The 20027-nt window shown below is 50.3% G+C and overlaps 1 protein-coding gene across 2 annotated transcripts in view; it reads left to right on the forward strand.

The window, feature by feature from the left end:
- The window catches only part of Sdk2 (sidekick cell adhesion molecule 2), a 271968-nt gene that overhangs the window by 159802 nt on the left and 92139 nt on the right, over positions 1–20027 (forward strand). For both annotated transcript variants that reach the window (XM_060386445.1, XM_021634998.2), the window contains exons 4-5: positions 8136–8283; positions 14761–14894. In XM_060386445.1, coding sequence (XP_060242428.1) covers positions 8136–8283; positions 14761–14894 — 282 coding nt within the window. The remainder of the gene's footprint in view (positions 1–8135; positions 8284–14760; positions 14895–20027) is intronic.

A 20027-nucleotide genomic window follows, 5' to 3' on the forward strand; every position in this document is an offset into this window, starting at 1 on the left:
GAGCTGGGAAGGCCTCCAGAGAGAGGCTGTATGCACTCATGTGCATGTGAGTGTAGGCACGTGTTCAAAGGTATTCATAAAGGTTCACGTGTGTAACAATGAATACATCTGGGTGCAAACGTGTGCAACCTATATATGTGTCCTGAACACGTATGTCTGGGTCAATCTGCCTCTTTGTGGCCGTGCATGTGTTTGTGCAGGTATGTGCCCTTGCATCGCATAGATTTGCATGTGCAAATGTGCACACAGGTATATCTGTGAATATGTAGGCTGTACTCTAGGGTATGTGTGTGCATCCAACTGGAGAGGTTTGTAGATCTGGCTTGGCCTGTTCTTTCGTCTTATGAGTGCAGGAGAGAGCATGCTTTCCCAGCTTTCTTGTCAGTCAGTCAGTCCGTCCGTCCATCTGTCTATCTTCTGCTGTGCCCACTTTTCAGCAGAGCAGGAGGGGGGAGAATCTGGGTCCTCTGTTCAAGCAGCTTGCTCCCCAGTAGCCTTTATAGGGATCCTGGAGCTGATTGGCCCCACCCCCGTTCCCACCCCTCTCTAGAGAGGACTTGTGACTTGTGTTCTAATGAGAAATTAATAAGGCAGCTGTCTAACAACTAATGATAATGGCAAAGTCGTTTTTAAAAAAAGATTCTTTACATGTTTTTAATTACAGCAATTAGGGGGAGTCAATAAAACATCTCCCCTGACCCTGGCCCCACTCAGAGTCTCTTCTTTGTAGTTTAAAAGTTGCCATAAATTTCCACCATTGAGCAAGTGGGATGAATGGCCAGGAGGTTGGAAAGGCTCTCCAGACTCAGGGTTCCCATGAGCCAGGCTCTCACCACATCCGGGGCCCCTCTGTTCCCCTCACCTGAGTGATGCTCCTCCCCTCCCCCTTCCCTAGACCTCGCTGACATAGCTCAAAATGGAACTTGCCATCCCATCCCATCCAGCCACACACTGCAAACTCAACCACACAGGGGTGTGGCAAGGGCCTGCTTGTCCTGGGAGCCAGACCCACTTCCATTGTTATCAGCATCCTGCCAACTCCTCATTCAAAATGGGATTCAGGATCCCTCTGTAATCATGAGGACACAGAAATGCCTCTGATTGGCCTGCTCCTCCTGGTTTCCCATCTACAGCATGAGTGTGGATAAAGGAGGGGATAGCAGGGACTGGGCACCCACTTTGGGGAAATGTGACAGGTTAGTCATGAACACCATTAGTGAATATTTATGCCAGCTGTGAATGACTATAGCTAGCCAGGTGTAGTGGCATATGCCTGTCATCCCAGTGCACAGGACTCTGGGTCAGAGGGATGCCAGAGGGTTACAGGCCAGACTCAGAAACATGGCCATACCCTGCCTGAAGAAAAAGTTAAAAATAAATAATTGCAAGTGCTATAGGGTGTCCCACAACATTCCTAGCACCCATCTAGGTGGTTATGAGACAGGATCAAGATCCTGCCCTCCAGTGAAACTAATCAGTATGTATATGCATATATATGTATGTATACATATATATTACATATAGGCATGTGTATATATATATCACATATATGCATGTATATAACAGATAGGTATGGTATGTGTATATATATATATATAAGTCCCATGAATAAATGCAATGTATTACAAGAAAAATGGAGCCATTGGAGAGGAATAGGGGAGGGGCCGTAATGGAGAATGGCCACTAAGGGTGTGAAACTGTGCAGTCTGGTAGGAGATGGGTGAGCCACACAGAAGGAAAGGACACCCAAGCCAGGGAACACAAGGGTAAAGGCCCTGTGGTATGCCTGGTGGTCTGAGGCCAGGATAGCTAGGGCAGAGTGATGGCAGCAGAGAGCATCAGAAGAAAGATGGGATGTGGAACCTTTGGGACGGGCTGTGGCACACTACTGTGCCAGCCTGGTCAGAGTGATCTGGAAGTCTCCAGTGGTTGAGGCGGGGCTGAGGTTGGAGGAGAGAGGGGTGTCGTTTTCGTGATAAATACAGAAAACCACAAGGAGATACTCGGCCATGTGCACCCAACTGTCAAAGCCCAGAGTCCAACCAGACCACATGCGGGAGGGATACACCTATATAATTGGCAAACTGGCGAGATTTGGAAAGTCATGGGTGGCATAACTAGCCAAGTTACCATGTGACACCCTTCCGGGCAGCAGTCGCATCTTTGCAATGGTGCCCTAGAGGTCTCCCCCAGAGCCTTGTGTTGGAAGGGCCATGAGGGGTTACACACAACATCGGCACAGCATGTGATCCAGGGAATTCAGGCAGCTGTGGCTGAACTCAAAGCCAGGATTTCAGAGTGGGGGATGCCACAAAATCACACCCCCTCCACACACACACACACACACACACACACACACACACACACACAATCACAAAAGACTACATACAGAGTGATCCCCAGGGGTGAATGTTTAAAATTAGGCTGAATTAGCCATGAGAAACCTGAGTAACCCCTGTTTGTACAGACACGTAGGTAGGTTGCCTAGCATTCCAGGGAGAGGTTAGCCCCAAAGAGGACAAAATGTGATGCAGAGACAGCCAGGGGAGGAGAACCGAGTACCAACGGTGCTCTGGCTTTTGTGCTAGGTATTGCACAGGGGTGCAGGGATGTTGGTTTTCTTCTTCAAATGATACACATAATTATATCCATTTTTGTATGCATGATCCATCTGACGATTTAAAGATAAGTGCAGGGATGTAGTCTGGAGTAAAATTCTTACCTTACAGGCCCCTTTAAGCTCTAACAAAGACATCAAGAGTAAGCTCCAGGCCACATCCCGCTGTGCCTCGGGCTGCAGTCCTCTGCTCTGGGGGAGACTGTCTGGAAGGCTGGATAGGCCCTGCAGGGCATAACACGGTGGGTGGGTAGATGGATTAGCAGCATTTAGAGAGTTAGCAAAGAGAGGAAGGAAAGTCCTCAGGGGACCTGGACCCTGCCTGTCCTTTCTTCCTCAGCCCAGCTCTCCCACGGGTGGGCTGGCCTCCTTAGTAGTCTGGCCCTGCTCAGTTCAGCACATCCCAGCTGTGTGCATGGGGCTGAAAAGGGCAAATGTATTCAGTGGATGCTTCCTGCTTGGGTCAGGGCTCTCTGAGCAGATCCTACAGATCATGTAAGAAGGAGAGGATGCCTGGGGTGTGGGAGTCACGTGAGGTAGAAACTCTGAAGTAGAGAGGTAGAGGATGGGATATATGCAGGACAGGGACCAAAGCTAACCAAGCCCATCCTTCCTCCATCCATCCCACCATGAACATATATGCATGCCCACCCACAACCATTCACACACATGTGAAAACATATCCAGCCATCCAGCCCATCACACACATGCACACACTCATATAATATGTATACACATGATATAGAACCATCTACTCTACATATATATCTCCCTCCATATAGCCAACCATCCAGCCCATCATAAACACACATACATATCATACATACACATATATGTTATATATACATAGAGAACCATCTGCTCTACATATATACAATCCTTCATGTATACAACCATTCACCTATAAATTAAACAGCCACACATAGCCGCATACAGTCTATCTATCCATACAAGAGCACATGTACATGGAAACATACATGTGTGTATATATATTTCAATAATCCACCCCTTTCTTTTCAGCTACATACTCCACCATCAATCTAGTCCTCCATCCATCCATTCACCCATGCAGCCCTCCATCTCTCCATCCAGGCAGTAACCTAGCTCTACTGATCTTTTACTCACTGCCTATCCCCTCTCCTTCTGTCCCACCTTATAACTTTTTTCTTACATGTCACATGCACACGTATGCACACACATATACACAGGCTCACACACACAGCTAGCTACATCTACTCCCTATTTATGCCCCAGCCTGAGGAAGGTTTTGTTAGCACTTCTCAGAGGACTCTGTCCTTTCCTTCCCAGCGGTTGTCACAGATGCCACTAAACGCTTACACGCAGACTTGTCTGCCAAGCCAGCTTGTAAGCTCAATAACTGAGTTTCTCTTTTCTTTAAATTTTTTAATTGTGTGAGTATGTGTGATATGTGCCTGTGTAAGTCTCTGATACCTGTACATGCAGAAACTCAACGAGGTTAGAAGAGGGCCCAGGATTCCCTGGAACTGGAGTTACAGATTACCGTGTGTCAACCTGTGTGCTGGGAGCCGAATCTGAGTCCCTGCAAGAGCAGTATGAGCTTGAACTGCTGATCCATTTCTGCAGCCCCCAGAGACCAGGTCTTTCATCAGCAGGTCTCCCCAGAGACCCTGACACACAGTAGGGCGCCATCAGGAGCTGGTGGTTCTAGGCAGAGCAAGGACCAAGCCGTCTGGCAGGAAATGCTTGTGAATACAGCGGGCTCCAGATGCCTGTCCATGCTGGTCACCCTGGAGGAGGTAGGAAAGGGTGCAGGTCTCTGTGGAGAATGCAGATTACAGCAGAGGTCGGGGGCGGGGTGCAGAGGGAGGCCTACTGCTTAATGTTGGATCAGCCGCTTCGTCTCCATGAACCTTCATTTCCTCACAGGCCAAATGGAGCTAATAAAATAAGAGAGAGTGTGAAGAAGGAAACACTATTATCATGAAATTGCTTTAAATTGTTTAAATCTATCTTCTGAGTTCTGTGAAAAGTTTTTTTAAATAGATAAAAATTATTATAGGAACTAAAATCAGCATGATTTATTGATGTGTTTTTTTAAAGATAGGGCCAAGTAATAGGAATTAATAAACAACTAAAAATGCATATTTATTAAAATCTAGCTTGTCACATTATCAGAGGCCCAAATGAAATAATGCATGGGCATTCCGTCCGGAAAAGAAGCCCAGCATAGGGTAAATGCTGGATTTTCATTCTGTTTGGATGGTTTGGGATAATCTTTGTTGAGGAGGTAATATTTACACTAAATCATGAAAAATGTGCAGAATTGCAGCATTTTAATGCTGAAAATATTAGATATACTTATTTGGCAGTTTTACAAACTCTTCCTGGTTTTATGGCTGCATAACAAATGACCCCAAGCCATCACGGTGCTGAGCCATGCTTTAGCACTCCCATGGTCTGTGAGTCTGGAATCTGGAGGGGGCCCAGTGGGGACAAGACACAGCCAGTCCTGCTTGGTGGCAACTGGGCACTCGGTGGTGGACACAGAGGCTGCAGGTGAAATCGCAGGTGCTCGTGCAGGATTCTAGGATTGGTGGCGATCACCTGGGAGGCTCAGCTCTCCACTAAGGCGTTGCCACGCACACTCCGTTAAGACTCCTCACAACATGGCGGCTGGATTCCAAGGGCGAGAGTCGGCAGAGTAGAGCCAGGTAGCTGCTGTCTCCTTGGAATAACTTCACCTTTAAAACCACAGAGCATCGTTTCCAGCGTGTTCTATTGATAGAGTAGTCTTAAGCTCCCAAGACTCGAGGGGAGGGTATATGTGGGGAAGTGTGAGTCAGAGTGTAAGAAGAGCATGTGGGAAGGGGGATAAATATTGATTCAGGCACCTTTGGGGAGACGCAGTCTGGAATACACACATCCTCTGGCTTCTCAGTACCGCTCACGAGGAAGGTACCCTTACATTTCACTTCTACAGCAGAGATCAAAGACTCGAAGGGTCAAAGACTTGAAGACACATGGGGCTAGGATTTGAACTCGGCCCTTGAAGCCTTCGAAGCTACTATAATTCATACAGCGCCTTCCAACGTTAAAACAAGGATGCCATCCGCAGCTCTTTTCGTTTAAAACACTGAGGTGGTTCCATCAGGCAGGATGCTGGAGGGCCAAGGACGCTGGTGAGCTATGGCTCATCCTACCGGCACTCTAGGAGGGTGCCCAGCAAAACTAAAACCTAGCTGTGGGAAGTAGGCTGTGCGTCACTCATGGTGGCAGGGTGGGCATTAAAGCAAGCAAGGCTGCTGGGGGTCTGCAGCCCATGCTAACCTACTCCTTGAGTCACTGACTCCTGCTCTACATGTAGATCACTCCCTTACCCCCACCCCATACACTGTTCTGTGTTTTTATTTTGTTGTTCTCGCTTAGAGCCTTTTGGGTCTCCTTATTGCCCCAGGAAACTCTAGATCCTCTTTGCCTGTACTTGGTTCATGAAAGAGCACCCAAGGGAGGAGCTGAGGACTTTGTGGAGAATAGGGGAGGAATAACCATCAAGGATCCGCGCTCAAGTGATTGGGATAAAGGGACAGATACAAGACAACCAACAGCACAAAAAGTAGAGCTTGTTGAGGAGACACGGCAAGGTTCCCCCTGCCCTCCCACCACTCACCCCTTACCCACCAGCACCAACACCCCAGCTTGCCCACAGCAGACTATTCCCCTGGAGCCCAGGGAAGAGTAGGAGTTGGAGGCATGGAAGTTACTTGCAGGGAAGTCATGGTCGGGGATGGGTGAGGCAGCAGTGGATCAGGGCATCTAAGAGGGCCAAGTCCAGGCTGGAGAAAATGAGCCTGCCTGCCTGCAGCTGCAGCAGCTGCAAGCAATGGAATCAGGAAGTCAGACGCCCAGGTGTGTTCCACGGGGTTTCCCATGTCCTGGGAAAGCAGGAAGTGGGGAGTAGCCTGGTGGGTTTGCCAAGTCCCCAGTGACTCTGCCTGAGATGGGCTAGAAGAGCCCAGAGCTGCCTTCAAGGCAACACAGCAGTCTAGGCTCATGCCTGAGACACTTCGGAAATACTGGTGCCTGAACCCCACCCACTTCAGCTCTCACCTCTGGAAAAACAAGAGGTCCTAAGAGGACCCTGAGCCAGTCGGAGGACCAGGCTGGCCAAGGACAGGAAAAAGAGGCCATGGTGTTAGGAGTTGGCAAACAGTTTCTGTCACAGTAGGATATGAGTTTTTGTAATTAGGAAGGGGACCCTGGGTGAAAGAGATACTAAGGTCCCATAAGCCATAGTCTGAACCCCAGTGCATACAGGCCTGCTGGTCTGACGAGCCCAGATCTAAGCATGTCACAGTAATAGCTTAAAGAATGGAGTGCGGACGAACAGGGAGCATCCCCATCCACACTCCACACTGAAGAAATGGGAAGCTTTGGGGGTGGGGAGCCTAACAGCATTTTTTAACTCGGGTGCTCCCGATACACAGCCCACCAGTGATGTCACAGGTGAGCATGGATGCTCTCATGACTGGTTGTCTGGGTTCTGCTCAGAGGGGTCCAGCGGCTCACTCTGCGTGTCTCAAGGCTCCCAGGTCTGTGACCTCATGCATCACACCTGTGGTCTCAGGGTCACACATTCATTGTCAGGGTGATGGAAGCCCAGTTACTCCTTCCCAAAGTCTGCTCCAAGACACTGCTATGGGAGCTGGTCCCTTCACCCCAGCCCCAGGCCGGCAGGTCCCCTCAGATTGGGGCCCACCCCATCCTACTCCACGCACGCGCACTTGTGATTTCTCTGTTCTCTCTTTCCCTCCTGGCTCACAGAAGAGCAGGGCCAGGAGCAGCACCTCCACTTATCTGCCAAGAGCTGGGAGAGCTTTAAAATGAGCAACATGGCGTTTATGTTCAGAGGAGGCCTCACTCATTCCAACATGAGCACCCTCCCCTCTGCCGAAGGGCACAGAGGTCCAGACCTGAGACTCCGCAGCCTCATCCCCTGCTGTACTGAAAGGGTCCTGCCAGGCAGGGAAGGGGAAAGGCCAACCCAATTGCAGAGTTCAGGATCTGAGTTCAAATCCTGTCTCTGTTCCTTGCTAGCTCTATGACCTTAGACAGGTTAATTAACTTAGCTGAGCCAGTCTGAGTAGGTTTTTTTCCCCCTGTTGTAAAATGTGTGAAATAATGATAAGCCTCTCTTGGCTGTTGGCTAAATCAATTGAGTCAAGGATACATGGGTACAAATTACACAAAACCTAAATGTCAAAGCAGCCCACAGCCCACAGACTACCTGCGGGAGTGTTCAGTGATAAGGTCTGCCCTCAGACCTTATCATCTATGAATGTATGGGGCTGTACTCGTAGCTGTCCTGGAATGCATGCCACCAGGGAGGGCACTAGATGGACACCCCTGGTAGGGTGTGGGGCGCTCCGAGGGAGGTAGCCCTTTACTGGTGCTCATCCTCTCCACAGCATTCTTTCTCTGCTGGGCAGCCCCTGAGACTGGAGGGACCCCCTGACCTCCACATCTCCTCTCTCCACAGACATGGGGAGCTTTGAGGAAGGCGAGAAGCGCCAGACTGTGTCCCACGGAGGAGCCGCCGTCATCCGAGCGCCTCGCATCTCCAGCTTCCCACGGCCACAGGTGACCTGGTTCCGGGACGGACGCAAGATCCCGCCCAGCAGTCGAATGTGAGGCCCTACCCTGGGTAGACTGGGGAGAAGCTGGTCCCTGGTGGAAGAGGTCTGGGGCCAGATGAAGGCCCCGACTTGGAAGGAGGGCCATTCCTGTAGAAACCTCTCAGTAATTCTGTAACACAGCCAGCTGGCCACTCCCCCGGGGGGTGAGAGAAGTTTGGTTTATGGCGGGTTTTCTTGGAATATGCGTGCAGGGATTAGGGTGTTGCCTCCTCACTCAACCTGAGAATAATTCTGCTCCCAGAGGATTTGAGACACCCAAACATGTCCATGCAAAGGAACTGTTGCCATAGCAACGGGCCCGGGCCTCAGGCCATGGCAGGGTGGGTGTGTGCAGGTGTTTGTGTTTGGCGGGTATGACTGGGCTTACTCTATGTGTTTTGACTGCAAGGAGTTGGTGTGTCCAGGGAAGGCCTGGCTAGACACACACAGCCCTTTCAGCATGCACAAAGACCCTTCTGTCTTCCCCTGACCTCAACTGTGGGCTCAGAGGTGAAGCCAACACCCTTCACCCCCGAGCAGGCCTCAACAGATACTGCGCTTCACCTCCTGAGCTGCTCACTGTCCAGAGCTAGCCCAGCCTTTCTCCTCCACTGCTCCACTCCGACTCTCCCTTCACTGGGGAAAGGCGACCTTCTCCCAACTTGTGCAAATTGCACGAAGCTCCCCCAGCCTCGCCACCCTGGTCTGTAGAGTGGAGGGAGATGGGGACAGGTTTGCCTTTGGGAAGAATCAAGTCCTACAGTAGAAGCATGATAATGATGGCACAGTGATACGGCAATCGCAGACGCTGTGGGCAATGGAGTTAGGTTCTCAGGGCTGCGCTGAGCACCCACACAGGTATGTCCCCTCTTCCCCAGGGCTACTGCAGCCCATCAGCAAGAAGGCACTCTGTCTCGTTCTCTTTCCTATCCCAAGAGCGTACACTCCCAACTCCGGTGCTCTACCCTCACAGCAGCCCTATGAAGCAGCTGACTTATCCCCCAGCAACAATGAAGCAAAGCTGCTGAGGTTTAACTACGTTTCCAGATCTCTCCTAGCTGCTGAGTCCTGATAATCCTTGCCTTCTGTGAAACATATGTGCAGACAAGCACACAGACACAAGTAAGCGACTGTGCTTCCTAGAGCCCATCCTGACACAGCGATACTCAATCTGGCCCCATGGGAGCTTTGCAAGGAGCCAATCCTTAGGTTCTTGCCTAAGGCACTCTGATTCAATTTAAATGGGATGCTCTTTGGCTGTCAGAATTTTTTTTTTTAAGCTCCCTGTTTGATTTTAATGTGTAGCCAGGGTTGAAAACCATCCTCAGAGCTGGGCTTAGTGGCACAAGCCTTTAATCCCAGGATTTGGGAGGCTGAGGCAGGGGGATCTCTGTGAGTTCTGAGGCTGGCCTGGTCTACATAGTGAGTTTCAGAACAGCCAGAGCTGCATAGTGAGACACTGTGTTGAAGAAAGAAAGAAAGAAAGAAAGAAAGAAAGAAAGAAAGAGAGAGAGAGAGAGAGAGAGAGAGAGAGAGAGAGAGAGAGAGAGAGAAAGAGAGAAAGAGAGAGAAAAAGAGAGAGGGAGGGAAGGAGGGAGGGAGGAAGGAAGGAAAACTATCCTCAGTATTATCAGCCATCTACAGCCACAGTGTTGCTGTGTAACAACACATCTCAATAGATCAATAAGCGTTTGCTGTGTTTTGTTTAGGAGTGTGAGGATTTGTTGTTTAGGTTGGGCCAGGCTAGATGCTTCTCATGGTTAGGCTCCTTGGTCTGGGGTTGTCTGTTATTGACTGTCCTGGGACGGCAGGATATTTTCTAGCCTGACAGCCCCAGCATATTCTTGGATATTTCAGAAGAGTAGAGGAGATACACACTTATCAAACCCCTACTCACACCCCATTGGCAGGAACGGTGACACGGCAGAACTCAGACAGAAGGCTCTCTGTATCCACACCACTAGGCCATTGGTGTCCTCATGAGCAGATGGCCAGCAGGCAGCACAAGACATGGGTACCCAGCAAGGTGAAGGCTGGAGAATGGTGCAGGTGAACAGATGGACAGCTACCCAAAGTGTGTCCCTTAGGCCTAAAGCTCAATAAAGCCAGGAATGGATCACCCATCATGCAGATATTGAGATCACATTTTGGAAGGGAAATGTTCTACCACACAGGTTGGGGCATGTCAGTGACTGCCAACCCCATTCTAACTCCATTTCTGAGTGTATTTCTTTGTACACCTGGGGGCATATCAATGAAGGCATCCTGCATGCAGGCTGCCTGGAACTCAGAACTGAAAACAATTCTGAGGCTCCATCCGCACTCATGGGAAAGGGCATCATGATTTGATTAGTAATGTCTGCCCTGACTGTGAAAGGGGGCATGTTGGCACTCACCTACTTTAGCAGAGATAGATGAGCCTTTTACTTCGGGCTCTCGCCTAACACCATTCTACATGCTTTTCTCATTCCCATCCTCCACCCTCACCTGCTTCTCATGCCAAGCACCTATGCCACAAGGTAGAACAACCTTGGTCTCCACTAGTGCATGTATTCGTTTTCTCTCTCTTTCTCTCCTGATTATATATGACCACTCCCACCCACTTTCATAAACACGTCTGTGAAATTTGTGATGGAGCACTGGAGTGGTTTTATTTTGGTAATTACAGTGAATTAATATTCATAGGTGAGCAGGAGAGCTCCAGTGGAAGCAAGTCCCCTGTGTCTGTGTGCCGGTGCTCAATATCTGATAAGCACTATTAGCCGGCAGGCTGTGCAGAGCATGAAAGACTCCACTATCTACAGAGCGTGCCTCTCACCACTGGGCAGGACCGAGACTGGCCCCAAGCCTGCTCTTGAAAGGGGACATGATTGCTAACAGAGAATCATTCCTAACACGCACTAGGGGCTTCAGGCACGCTCTCAGGTGGCTTACTCTCCTCTCAATTAAATTCTGAATCCAGCACTCCTGTGGCTGAGAAAGGGGCTGCTGAATGAGAGAGCAGCAAATTGCCCACAGAACCAGGGCTAGGCCAATTGTGGTGAGCCGAAATAAGAGTAGAGGCCCCAGCTTGAGAGGCAAGCACCACTGTTGGTGCCCCCACTCAAAGTCCCTGTCCACACCTTCTCCCAGTGTGGGTATGTATGTGGGGCAGCAGACTGGATACTGTGGGCGTGTTGGAAATGAGGCATAGCATCCTTCCACCGCTGCCTAAAAAAAAAAAAAAAGACAGTCAGTATGCACAGGGCTGGGGAGCCCAAGGACTTCCTTTCCCCCCTGAAAGAGTCAAGGTGACAAGTCAGAGAGGACCTGCCTCCCGTTCCACTCCCTGTCCAGAACGTGAGCCCACGCCCTGCGGCTTCCCATACTCTGTGCCTCTCAGACTCCATGGCTTCCAGGCTAGAATGCTGGGGTAGGCAATGCCAGCCGTGGTAACCAAATGACTATATTCCAGTGAGCTAAAACCACAGAAGGTAAGGTTTTTGCCTATCTAAATTCTGACCTAGAGCAATGGACAGGGAGGTGGATTTTACACATAGTCACTTGAAACCTGCGTCACTAGAGCTCTGCCATCACCAAAATTGGTCTCCAAAGTCACCCTGCACAACAGAGGGGAAGAGCTACCCAAGGGTGATGCAGGAGTCCCCATGATCCAAAATTAGAGGTGTCCACACACCCCACCTCCTACCCCAGATGAGAAAGATGCAGAGCTGTGCCTGGCTGCCCAGCAGCCACAGTCTTCTAAAGAAGAGGCAGCTCAAGGCTCCTCTTCAGACAGGCTTTCTACTGCTAAGGATGGAAGAGAGCTGTATTTTGGCTCCTGGGCCAGGGGTCCAAGTTCAAAGGGCCTTAGCTTGTAATGACCTTGCTGGCAGAGCCATGAGGTGGTACGGAATATAGCGTGTGTGTGTGTGTGTGTGTGTGTGTGTGTGTGTGTGTGTGTGTGTGTGTACTGGTCTCTCCCTCTTATGAAACCCCCCAATATTCAATCATGGAGCTCTGCCTAATGACCTCACCCAAACCTAATTATCCCCTACATTCCCACCCCTAAATGCCAAGGTCATATTTATTTTAACTCATCAGCTTTTCCGAAGACATTCAAACAACACCCAGACCATTGCACTCAGCCTCCCACGTGGACAGCCAGGGTCAGACATGCTCCCTTGGGGTCATACATGCATCCTGGACCTCAGAGGATACTCAATGAGCAGAAGTCCCGGAGGCTGTGGTAACCAGTTGTCCAGCAATCATAAAAGGCGCACTGGTGGCGAAATCCCTACTGCTGGCTGAGAACCACATGCGACCACTCTCTGTCCTCTGTGCCTTACACCGTCACTCGAATATCATCCGGTTTGCAAAAATGCCCCTCCTACCATGCATCAAACACCATACTACACCTAGGAAACTCCCTAGGAAGACAAAAAGGGACATAAACTCTGTTCTAGGAAAGCTTCAACCCATTCCTAAAGCCTCCCTTCATTCCTGAATTATCCCCCCCCCCTTAGTTTGCTCACAAAACGAGCTATCTAAGCCCTCCAAGTCATGGCGTGGAAAGGGACAAACAAACAAACAAAAAAGTCTCATTCATAACTAAAGCTGAGACTGGGAGTAGGGAGCCTTCCCAGTCAAGGAGGGAAGAGTTGAGGTGGGCTCCTTCTCTGGTGCAGACCACATGAGTCCATCCTGACGCCGGACTGTGCCAAGAGAGAGCTGTGGGAGACGACGGGTCACTAAAGTGCTTGCCTTGCAGGCCTGAGGATATGAACAGCACCCTAAGCGCAGCGTGCGCCTCCCACTGTAACCCCAGCACTTGGGGGTGGGGGCAGAGACAGGAAGATCCCTAGGGCTCCCAGCCCCTGCTCAGCCAGCCTAGCCTAGTTGGTGAGTTCCATGCCAGTAAGAGACTCCATCTCACAGTGGGTGGACAGCGTCTGAGGACCAGCGCCTAGAGTGGTCCTTTGGCCTACACACACAATGCATGCACATGGACCCACATCTATATATAGCCATACTCTTAGGCAGGCACACACACACACACACACACACACACACACACACACACTTCTAGCTTGGCTATGATATTATTCCTGTCTCCTCGTAACTAAAGATAAAAAGAACTCTCCATAGGGAAAATAGGACATCACTCGGGTCCCTAAGCACTGGGAGCCAGAGAGCTTGCCACCTTACTGCTCAGAACTATCCTGATGGTGTGAGGATTCTCAACCTGAAAAGACCCAAAATGAGGAGCGAGGGTGTGGGGGGCAGCACAACCAGGCTAGGAGAGCTGGGCCAGAGAGACGTTAGCGAGGATGTTTATCTGAGAGCCTGTTTAAAACTCTGTAACATTCACCTAATGGGAAAATTTGAAGAGAATTCAACTGGATTTGTCCTTGTTAAACTAACATTAAGGATGTTTAACAGCTGTCTCGGGCACATCGCATTACAATCTGGAGACAGACTTGGCAAACTAATGGTTTTGTTTGTCATCAGGAGGATGGGTAAGAGAAGCTGGGCAGAGCTGGAGTGGGCAGCACTCCAGAACCACTTCACACCCATTTAAGGGGGACCCCGGCTCCCTGTTTTCCTGCCTGCTGGCTTTTCGATGAGAACTGGGAAAGAGAGATACCCTGGAACACAAGGCTCATCTGGTTTTTCCCTGTGGGCCAGCCCAGTGCATAAGGGGAAGGGGAAACTGATCCCCAGGGAGGAGACTGGAGGGGTGCGGCCCTCAGAAGTCTGGTTCAGGCCAGCTGTGCCCTTTGAGTCTACTTAAACTGGTGTAGAAAGCAGCCAGTCCAGGGCTGGGAGATGGCTTTGTATATAAAGTGCTTGCCTTGCAAACACAAGGGTCTGAATTTGATTCCCAGAACCCAAGGGTAGAGGGTCACATTTGTAACTGCAGCTCTGGGATACAGAGACAGGCTGATCCTTGGATTCGCTGGCCAGCGAGGTGTGTCAGGAGTGTGAATCAGTGAATCAGTGTGTGTCAGGAAGCCAGCGACAGACCCTGTGTCAACATCTGAACAACACCTGAGACCGACCTCTGGCCTAGACACACACACACACACACACACACACAGATTCTAGAGTCATTCTTGTCACTCATCATTCATTGTCAGGCATTCCTTCACTCTGTGAACTTTTGGCAGAGGCAACCCCACAAAGCCATCAAGGCTATGATATGGACAGGAACCAAATTCTAAGAGGGTCTGGGGAAAAATGCCCTGAACCTGACCCTAGGGTGGGCTCTAAGAAAGCCTGAGCTTCAGGGACTGAAGGGGTGGTTGGGATTTGATGGGCAGCACCCCAACATGGTAGAGTCTCTGCAAACACTGTCCCTGGGTTTTAACAGTAAATGGCTGGAGGGTCTCTTGGGGGCTGTTCTCCCCTTCCAAACTACGGGAATAAGATCAGTCAGATCCCCCAATCACACAGCCTGGCTCCAAGCCTTTGGGCCCCTGTCCAAAAGAATCTTTTGCCTCTTCCCAGAGCCATTACACTGGAGAACACCCTGGTCATCCTGTCCACAGTGGCTCCCGATGCTGGCCGCTACTACGTGCAGGCAGTTAACGACAAAAACGGCGACAACAAGACCAGCCAGCCCATCGCTCTCGCTGTGGAAAGTAAGTAAGCAGGGCTGGGGACCATCCCTGAGCAGAAACCAGCGAGTCATTAAATCTCAAGAAGATGGGGCTCCAGGGGGCTGTTGGGAAGATGGAGTGGGAGAGAAGGTAGAGCTGGGGATGGGTGGGTGGAGCCCTCTCAAGAGGAGGAGGAGCCGAAGCCCAGTAAAGGGAAGCCAGTGAAGGTCACAGATGTAGGGGGAGTGGAATTCTGGAGGGTGTTATATGGCGAGCAAAGTTCCAGGAAAGGGTAGGCTTCTTCTAACCACAAACACGTCCACCAGAGGCTAGGGGGAGGCAGAGGCTAGACAGAATGTGTGCTCACACGTGTGGCTGCCAGCCACCCCAGGCTCAGGTGCATATGGAGACACCACCCGGGGAGATCGGAAGCTCATTTTAAGAGAAATACACTAACCGTCTGCCCAGCTGGCAGAAAAGTGCTGTTTCCGCCCGGGGCCAGGCATTCCTCTCAGTAGGCTCTTCCCCAGACTTCTGCCTCTGCCCACCTTCGGATGTATGGCTTCCTGGAAGCTCAGCCCATCGGAACCATGCCCCAGCATCCCTCCAGCACGGGGACATTCATTCAGTTGAGTAGGGTTGTCACCTCTAGTCTGCTTCTCCCGGGCCTCATCCTCAGGATCAAGTCCAAGTCTGAGAACAAGACCACCACTTCCTGAAGCACCTGTGCACCATACAAGTGGGGGAGGGGGACCAGATGTTCACGTACCTCCACATCTGTATGCTTCCAAAGCACATCTCATTTATCACTCGTGCCACAGCCATATGCATCCATCAGTGACAAGTTGGTTGTCTCTGCCTTCTCTCTTCCTAGCTTCTGTCTGCCAGTTTCTAGAATGTTCCCGGCCCCTCCCCCAGCCCCGTCTCCTCTCTGGGCCTTCCGAGCTCCAGATGATTCCTTCCTCTAAGCCAGTTTCCCATATTCCTGAGAAGAAACTTGAACCTGGGGAGGAGAATCCACTCTGGATACTGACCAGAGGTGATCCTGGTCACCTCTGATATTGACCTGAGCCAGAGCTGTTTATGCAGTAACAAGGAATTTGTTGGCAAGGAGGCTTTTTTTTCTAGAGATTTCTCAGTGATAAGGTTACTCCCCAGTCTCTTGGAACCCAGACATCTTTTTTTTTTTTTTTAAGAATTAGTGTCAAACTAGGAATGTAACTCAGTTGGTTGAGAATTTGCCTGCCACACACAAGCCCCAGTTTCTGTCCCCAGCACCACATAAAACTGGGTGTGGTAGCAAAATGCATGTGATGCCAGCATTTAGGAGGCAGAGGAAGGAAGATCAGGAGTCCAAGGTCATCCTTGGCCTCATAGCAAGTGTGTGGTCAGCCTGAGACACAGGAGACAAGGAGACAAGGAGATAAACTAGAAATGGTGGCACATTCCTTTAATCCCAGCACTCTGGAGACAGAGGCAGGAGGATCGCTCCTTATGTAGACCGTGCTGTTCGTATCTATATAATGAGATTCTGTCTCAGAGAGAGAGAGCTGGGGAGGGAAAGAGGAAGAGAGAGAAACACACACAGACTGGGAGACAAAGTCTTGGAGTGAGTTATCCAAGTTAAATGGAGGCATCTACTTGAGTGACTCAGTTTGCCCCAGATCCGCAGTCAGGGAGCCCTTCCTCTGTTTTCCTCCTCCAGCATCCAGCTCCTGCTCTTACAAACTGAGGCAGCCCATGGTGGTGCTTTCTCTCTGTCCTATCTCAAACCACCCCAGCCTTCCAGCCAGACAGAGTGAGGCCACAGTTCTGTCCCTCTCATCTGCCTCCACCCCGGACCCTCCCAGCTGCAGTCCCCCTCATTCCAAAAGCCCTCCATTCCTACATCCTCGGCCGTGATTAATGCCGGATCCAGAGCAAACTCGGCTGATTTTTAGCTAATTTCCCTCCCACGAGTGATTGCACTTCAAAATCCTCTGCCTGCACTGACGTGGTCCCCAGCCTGCCTGCCAGCCAATTTGTGAAAGCAATTGCCACCTCGCCCACCAGCAGCTCAGCTCCCCTGTTACCTGGCTTGAAGCCACACCCTCCGTCTCCCCCCCCCCTTCTCCATCAAGCTCTGCTCCATCCGGCTCAGCAGCATCTAAGCTGCCCTTGGGGGAGTCACTCTCGTTGGAAATGGAGAAGGAAAGAACCAAGCTGGTGGCTCCAGAAATTGCACCTAGCATCACACTCCTGAAAGTGCACACGTATCTGATGGACACCCCAACACACGCGCACGCACTCACACATGCACACGGATCAAACCTATAATATTGCATAGAAATACAATATAGAATAAAATAGGGTATTAATATGAGCTCCCCTATACCATCTTAAATTTTTCCAGTAATCTCTTTTTAATTCATTTATATTATTTATGTATTTTTATTTATTTGGAGGTGGAGGTTAACCCCCTGGGTAGCTGAGGATGACCTTGAACTCTGTCCTCCCGCCTCCACCTCTCAAGTGCTGGGATGGCAAGCGTGCACCACGGCACTGAGCCTTACCTTATTTTTTCACAAAGTAAAAAGGAATAAGCAGGGTTCATCTTATTAATGTGTCTTATTTAACCCCATGTATCCAAAATATCCTTTTAGCATGACATCAATATAGAATATATTAGCAGGATATCTTACATCGGATTTTTTCTTTTTGCATGCTAAGTCTGTGAAATTTCTGTGTGTCTTATACTCGAAGCGCATCTCAATTTGAATGCTAAATCTTCATCTGAAATACGTGATCCGTATTTAGATTTCACCAGATTTACAGCCGTAAAGGTATAGTCTTACGTCCAAGATGCTCCGCTTCTCCTTAAAAGTGTTCTAATAACTGGATTGGGGATCCAGTTTTAATTAAATGTAAATTAGCTAAAATTAAATCTCGTTAAATCAAACGGACGCAAGCCACTTTTCAGGAGCTTGGTGGGCAAGCGTGGCTCATGATCCATGCTGGACGGCCTGGACTGTGAGGCCTGAATACCCTGAGGCTGAAGAACTTGTTTCCTCAGGGCTGGAGATGAAGCAGGTGTCTGTGTCCATCTTCTCGGGAAAGTGCTAATGGCCCTTGGATGCCCGGCTTGCAGCTCCTGGGGCCTGATGAATCACATGCTCCCTGAGCCTGGCTGCTTCCATGGTCAGATAATATCTGAAGCCATGCTGGAGGGGACTGGGACAGAAATAGTCCTGGGTGTTGAATTCAACATGGCTTCCACCTGGAGACCTCCATTTGTGTTCTGTCCCTAGGACCTTCCTAGCCAGCAGCTCTCAGCAGCTCTCTCTCCCTGTTTGGCCTTGCCTATGAGGTCACAGCTTAATTGTTGAGATTATGGTCACCACAGCATCACGGGATCACAGAAAGTATCATATCATGGGCTGGGTTCCCATAGAGCCCCAAGGCTAAAGCCTTGGCTTATTTGAATTGGGGTTTTAAGGGTTGTCCTTAAGCCTTTATCTAGCTCTAGAGCAGGAGCTGGACGAAGCACTCACCTGCACTTTGGTTCCTGGACTATGCCTTACCACAGAGGTCACAGGAGACCCAGTGGCCAAGCTGACCTACTCAGCACAGCTCACCTAGCCCCAGGAACTGTAAGTGGATGTCAAAAAACCATCAGCTTTTTTCTGAAAAGACCTGATGGGTGGACACCTGCCCATCCCCAGCCCTAAGGACCACAGCTCTCCTGCCTCTAGGTATCCAGGCCTCAAACTCCAGGCCATCTGGCACAGGACAGCCAGGCCTGTCCTACAAGGGTGAGTCACACCATACTTGGTGGCTTCTGACATCACCTTAGTTATCCTCCACTGAGGATTGCCTGCTTCCTCACTGCTTAAGGCGCTCTGCACCCTGATGGCTTACAGCTCTCTTCACCGGCAGATGGTTAGGCCGGCACTATCCGTGCCTTAGATTACGTCTGTGGGGGTCAGGGGTCATGCATTCCACAGCACACATTTGGGAGTCAGGGACAACTTGAAGGAGTCATCTCTGTCCTTCCACCCTGTGGGTCCTGGGGACGGAAGTCAGATCCTCAGGCCTGGTGTCAAGTGCCTTTCACTGCTGAACTATCTCACTGGTTCCCATTATTCACACTTCATAAGTGACAAAAACAGAGGGGACAGGCCAAAAAAGTAATAGCATCATCCACTTCCCAGTGGGTTTTGCTAATCACTAGCAAAGTCAGGCCTGGGACCCGTACTAGATAACCACAAAGCCTGAGCCCTAGGCGCTACTGTGGCTTCACAGGGTCCATATCAGAATGAAAACAGAAGTCCCTCTTGTGGTGCTATCCACAGAAGGCCACAGCGGTCACACTCACACACACCAGCTCTGTCAGAGTCATCCTAGCTCGGCTCCATCTCCCAGCCTATTCCCGTCCTGGATCCCACCCTCTACCCCATCACCTAGACACCCCATCCCCTCACCCCTGCCTGGCCCTATTTCCTGAGCTAGAGAAGCCTGCACCCCACACTCTGCACCCTTCATGGGTCCTCCTGTACCAGTACTTCCTGCTCCACAAAGTGAGAAAGCCCAGCATCCCAGGCTCAGCCTTCATCCCTCGCTCCTGAACTTCATGAATCAATGCCAAGTCCATACCAGGTCCCAAGCCTGGCATTTCTGAACGTCTCCAACCATCTAGACGTCCCTTACCCATCTCAATGTGACAGAATCCAAACACAATTCCCTTTGAGACTGTTTTCCCTAGGACTTACTTCCCACTACTCTCTAAAAGGGCCCCATCTCTAGACTTTCAGTCTCTCAACCACCATGACCATTCTGGCCTCTTCTTCCACACCTAAACAATCATTGTACCCTGTTGGCTTTGTCCTCTTGTCCTAGCTGAGTTCATATACCCTCAGCCACCAAGCCCAACCTGACATCCCTCAATGAAATCTGCTTCACCCCCATAGCAGGGATGGAAAGTGGGCTTGCTAGCATAAGGCAGCTCTGACCCTCTCTAGGCAACATGTTAAGAATGATGCTGAGGGTACATGTGGGTTCCCTGAGCAACTAGAACAACTGAGCCCTTCCTCCTGCAGGCTGAAGGGGAAGCATGGGGAGGGACAGCAAGACAGCATCAGAGCTCTGCCCCCTCTGAGGGACACTGCTGTGGTGTCTACACCCTCACACACCTAGTTC

The sequence above is a fragment of the Meriones unguiculatus genome, chromosome 7 (genome assembly GCF_030254825.1).
Source record: "Meriones unguiculatus strain TT.TT164.6M chromosome 7, Bangor_MerUng_6.1, whole genome shotgun sequence".
In the NCBI taxonomy this organism is placed as follows: domain Eukaryota; kingdom Metazoa; phylum Chordata; class Mammalia; order Rodentia; family Muridae; genus Meriones; species Meriones unguiculatus.